The sequence below is a fragment of the Dendroctonus ponderosae genome, unplaced genomic scaffold, assembly GCF_020466585.1.
Source record: "Dendroctonus ponderosae isolate FM_Combo_2020 unplaced genomic scaffold, Dpon_F_20191213v2 Dpon_F_20191213_3, whole genome shotgun sequence".
Lineage (NCBI taxonomy): Eukaryota > Metazoa > Arthropoda > Insecta > Coleoptera > Curculionidae > Dendroctonus > Dendroctonus ponderosae.
This window is the reverse complement of record NW_026018508.1, coordinates 15,195,936-15,200,067: the sequence shown is the minus strand read 5'-3', so window position 1 is coordinate 15,200,067 and position 4,132 is coordinate 15,195,936. Positions and strand designations below refer to the sequence as shown.

Below are 4,132 nucleotides of genomic sequence, written 5' to 3'. Positions count from 1 at the left end.
TTTAAGCGATAAATTAATATACCAACTATAACTATAATCTGTTAATCACCATGAATGTTTTTAGAGTCGGCCTAGTAGCATGATTGAACAATCCAACTTGGCTGAATTCGAAGAACAATCGCGGTCAGCGCCGCTGGCGCCTACTTCTTTGCCTGCGGGCGATTGCAAATATGAAGTTCAACCGAAAAACCCGAAAGCATGGAGCCCAGTGCATTCGGTAGGCTCAATTGTCGGCACCGAAGCTCATCCAGAAACGGACGAGAGCGTCTGGAGCGAATCCAGTCGGGACTCTTGCATTTTTACTGAAGATGAAGAACTCGGTTGGGCCGAGTATGATGCACCATGGTCCTGGGTGAGGCGCAATCCTCCACCCACTAGTGGAAGTATAGAAAAATGTCCACATTTTTTCCAGGTTGAGGCTGGAACGTGTCTGCCAGAACTCAACCAGCTCCCAAACTGGTTCTCTGACTCCAGCTGCGGAGCAATGCAGGAAGAGTTCGAACATCCATGGCGCAACAAGATTCTGGATGATTTAAAAGCGCGCGTACCCAACAAGGTGAGTGAACAGAAATATCCGATATGGGATTTTCAAATGTTCGGGCTTGCAGGAATTGTTTGATATCTACGAACCGGCTGTTGATGTAACTTCATGGATGCACAAGGGGGAGGCGAGAGTCAACTTAGGTGGCATCAGCTTTCTGGATTGCATTTTGCAGCTGGAATGGATTCAAACCACTGGAACAGTCACGATTCTGAACTCGGACGGCGCCACCACTATGGTAGCAGAGGTGCAGCTTCGATGGGGCCAATGAACAGTTTTTTGCTTGTTTGCAGCATTCCTTCGCTTTAAGTGATATTACCTGCGTGCAGCTCAATAGTGAACCGGGAAGTCCGAGATTGGCCATTCACACTCCACGAAACTATCCTGCCATAGTAATTTTACAATTTTCAAGTGATGCTTTGTTGGAAGAGTGGCAAACACATTTAGCGAGTACTTGCGAGAAGCTGCGAGACATACAAGGCAAGTGTGCCGAAGAGGGACGAATTTTTGCGGCTAGATAATGTTTAAGGTATTCTAGGCAAGCCAAGTGATGATAGTATCTGGGCAGTAACCAAATTAGGAGACATTTTTGTTTGGGATCCGTCGAATCTCGAAAGCCATCAGCTGAGGGAGGACGATTTCTATATCCAAAAGTTCGACCTCAGTGGAAAGGAATGTCCGATTAAAGTGGCCTTACATGTTGGGTGCGCTCCAGGAACTATTTTAACATTAACAGGGTAAATATAGATAGTCATGTAAAGTTCCTCTTCTTAAATCTTGCAAGGATGTGTCTCGAGTTTTCCCAGTTTGTTCGGGAATGTTCAAGTTATCGTTTGACCGAGTTTCATTCAAATCAAGGCTCGTACTGATTTTTCGCTCGCGTGGAAAAACCAGAGTGAAAGATCATCAAGAACTGCCTTGGCAAAATAAATTTCCAGTTTTTCAAGTTATTTGATTTTCCCGAGACTTTTTACGCGAAAATTTACCGCAAAAAATCGCTAACTTAAACTAAGTTAAACATCGCTAATGTTTCAACAAACCATTTCAGTTGTATAGGAGATGAAGCCAACCGACTGAGCATAAATTTAGAAGCTCCGATAACGTATAAAAGTAAACACAAAGCGTTTGCTGAGCTGGAAAATGTATGCCTGCATATAAACCCTCGATTTTTCGACAATGCCGTGATCAGGAATTCAATGTCCGAAGGAAAATGGGACGCGGAAGAACGAGAGGGAGGAATGCCGTTCCTCAAGGGACAGGAATTCCGGTTGCTAATCCAGAGCACTGAGGACGCATTCCAAATATCGGTCAACGACAAGGAATTCACCAGATTTCGGTCAGTCATTGAAACGCAAATTGACCGGTTTTGTTTTGAAATTTTTCTCCAATTTTAGCCACCGGTTGTCGCCACATTCCGCTTGCATTTTGCATCTTAGTGGTAAAATGCAGCCGTTTAAGCTAGTGATAAAAAGTCCTGTGATTATCGTCGATCCTTTGGAGCTGTTTTGGCGGCAGATCGGAGGCCATCTGCGTAGAATAGAAACCTGCAATGCGGGCGTAACTTGGGGAATTGGTAATCTGGAAAGCCAACGGCGATGAGTCGAATTTGAATTGCAATATTCTCTTTGCAGGGTGTGATCATACAGCATGGGTCTACACTGGCGGATGGGGCGGAGGCGTTTTGGCGAATCTAGACAGTCACAATGTACAGCCCATGACGGATTCGCAGGATTATCGCGTTTACGAGAACCAACGGTGGAATCCTGTTACTGGTTATACCGCTTCTGGTATGCAGATTCTCAAACCAGAACACGCAGAAATAATCACTCTGTTTTTGCCTAGGTTTACCCACTGATAGACACATGTGGAGCGATGTTACGGGCCGTCAAAAGCGTTTAAAAGATCAAGTAAAGCTCCTATCAGCGCGGTGGCAGTGGGTCTCTGACTGGATGGTTGACTTTCACGTGCCAGGCGGAGTGGATAGGGAGGGCTGGCAATATGCGGTGGATTTTCCCGCCTCCTACCATGCCAATAAACAGTTTACTGATCTGGTTCGCCGGCGAAGGTCGGTGTTTTTTCACTTATATCACGCAAAACATGTAGTTTATTTCAATGGCTGTGTTCTAGATGGTACAGAAGGTGTGCAATTGCTACCACAGGTCCATGGCAGGAATTGGGCCACACCAAGCTGCTGGACGTTTCCTTAGAGCCGACGAATGATGAGGCCGATGCTCCTGTTGCAGTTTGGGCGCTGGCATCAGGCGGCCAAGCCATGTTTCGTGTGGGAACCTCCAGATCCAATCCATTGGTAAATAACACTGGATTTAGAAAGATTCAAAATTCATTACTGGTTTTCAGTCATTTATTGTCTCTATTTATCAATTAAAATACGTTTCGGTGTATTTTTCCACCATCATCAGTTTTTATGTGTAGCGTTGTTGCTGCTTTAAGCCTTGGCATGCATTTTCTTGCTCGGCAAAAAATTGTTGATGGATTGTTTTTAGCGTTGCTTATAAAAGTCTGGTGGCCGAGTGCCGATAGTGTGAGTGCAATTTATTTAATTTTTAGGGCCATATTTGGGAGCATATTACAACGGACCAACCATTGGGTAGCATCAGTTGCGGTCCATTCAGCCAAGTATGGGCAACTGGAAAAAAGGGCTGCGCCTACTTCCGCGTGGGGATTAAGGAGGACAAACTGCAAGGAGAGAGGTGAGGGAGTAGACAACCGTAAAATCAGACTTCCAGACAAACTGCAATTTTTCAAAGGTGGATTTGCGTTGAGCCTCCTGGAGGGGCGCAGTTAAAGCAAATCGCGGTGAATGCAGTGGGAATATGGGCGGTGGATACTCTGGGCCGGCTAAATGTGAGGAAGGAGGTCACAAGCATGTTTCCCGAAGGAACACATTGGCAAAGCATTGTGGCTGATCCGCCGGTTTTAAGTACGTTCTAAAAATGCATAGAATGTTTGGAAAAATACAATTGATTTCTTAGATGCGGCACCTCACACCAAGGGCTTTAAGCATGTTAGTGTAGGCAAAACAGAAGTTTGGGCGATTACTGATGGGGGAACTGTGATACGACGAATCGGAATCTCCGCAAGCAATCCAGCAGGGTCCGGATGGGATGTTGGAATTGCGGTAAGTGATTTTTGTCAATGTCTGATGCCTGCGTGATAACAACGTTTTTCCTTCAGGGCAATTGGCAGCATATAAGTATTAAAGGGTTCAGATAGACCCACTTTGGTGGCACGGTTATAGCAGGCTTTTTAATAGCTAAAAAATCGCCGATTGTAAGTACCTCTATCCTCTATCGTTTATATACTAGCTGATAAGTGGACGTGGGATATTTTCGCCAATTACGCGCTTAACCAGATTTATCTTATTAAGGCAAAGCTTAACCATATCGCGGAAAATGAAATTGTCTAGTCACTTTTGAGCCAGAACTCCATAAGCGATTAAATTCCATTTTACGAGTTTTTTTAAACCAATTATAAATTACATTTAGGAATGTTTTCCGGGCTTTGAAGCCGTGGTCTATCGGAATTTCTTCCTCACGTTTCGTCCACAACTGCGGTGGACATTTTCAAAGG

The 4,132-nt window shown here is 44.8% G+C and overlaps 1 protein-coding gene across 3 annotated transcripts in view; it reads left to right on the top strand.

The window, feature by feature from the left end:
• LOC109538579 (tectonin beta-propeller repeat-containing protein) overlaps positions 1-4,066 on the top strand; it is a gene marked incomplete at its 3' end in the record, with an annotated part of 8,665 nt that extends 4,599 nt beyond the window's left edge. For all 3 annotated transcript variants that reach the window (XM_019905873.2, XM_019905872.2, XM_019905874.2), the window contains 14 exon segments: positions 65-352; positions 413-556; positions 609-779; positions 835-1,021; positions 1,080-1,278; positions 1,590-1,877; positions 1,936-2,114; positions 2,173-2,328; positions 2,384-2,606; positions 2,669-2,849; positions 3,110-3,252; positions 3,310-3,482; positions 3,535-3,680; positions 3,737-4,066. In XM_019905873.2, the coding sequence (XP_019761432.1) occupies positions 65-352; positions 413-556; positions 609-779; positions 835-1,021; positions 1,080-1,278; positions 1,590-1,877; positions 1,936-2,114; positions 2,173-2,328; positions 2,384-2,606; positions 2,669-2,849; positions 3,110-3,252; positions 3,310-3,482; positions 3,535-3,680; positions 3,737-3,775 (2,517 nt within the window).
• Between the last annotated feature and the right edge of the window lie 66 nt (positions 4,067-4,132).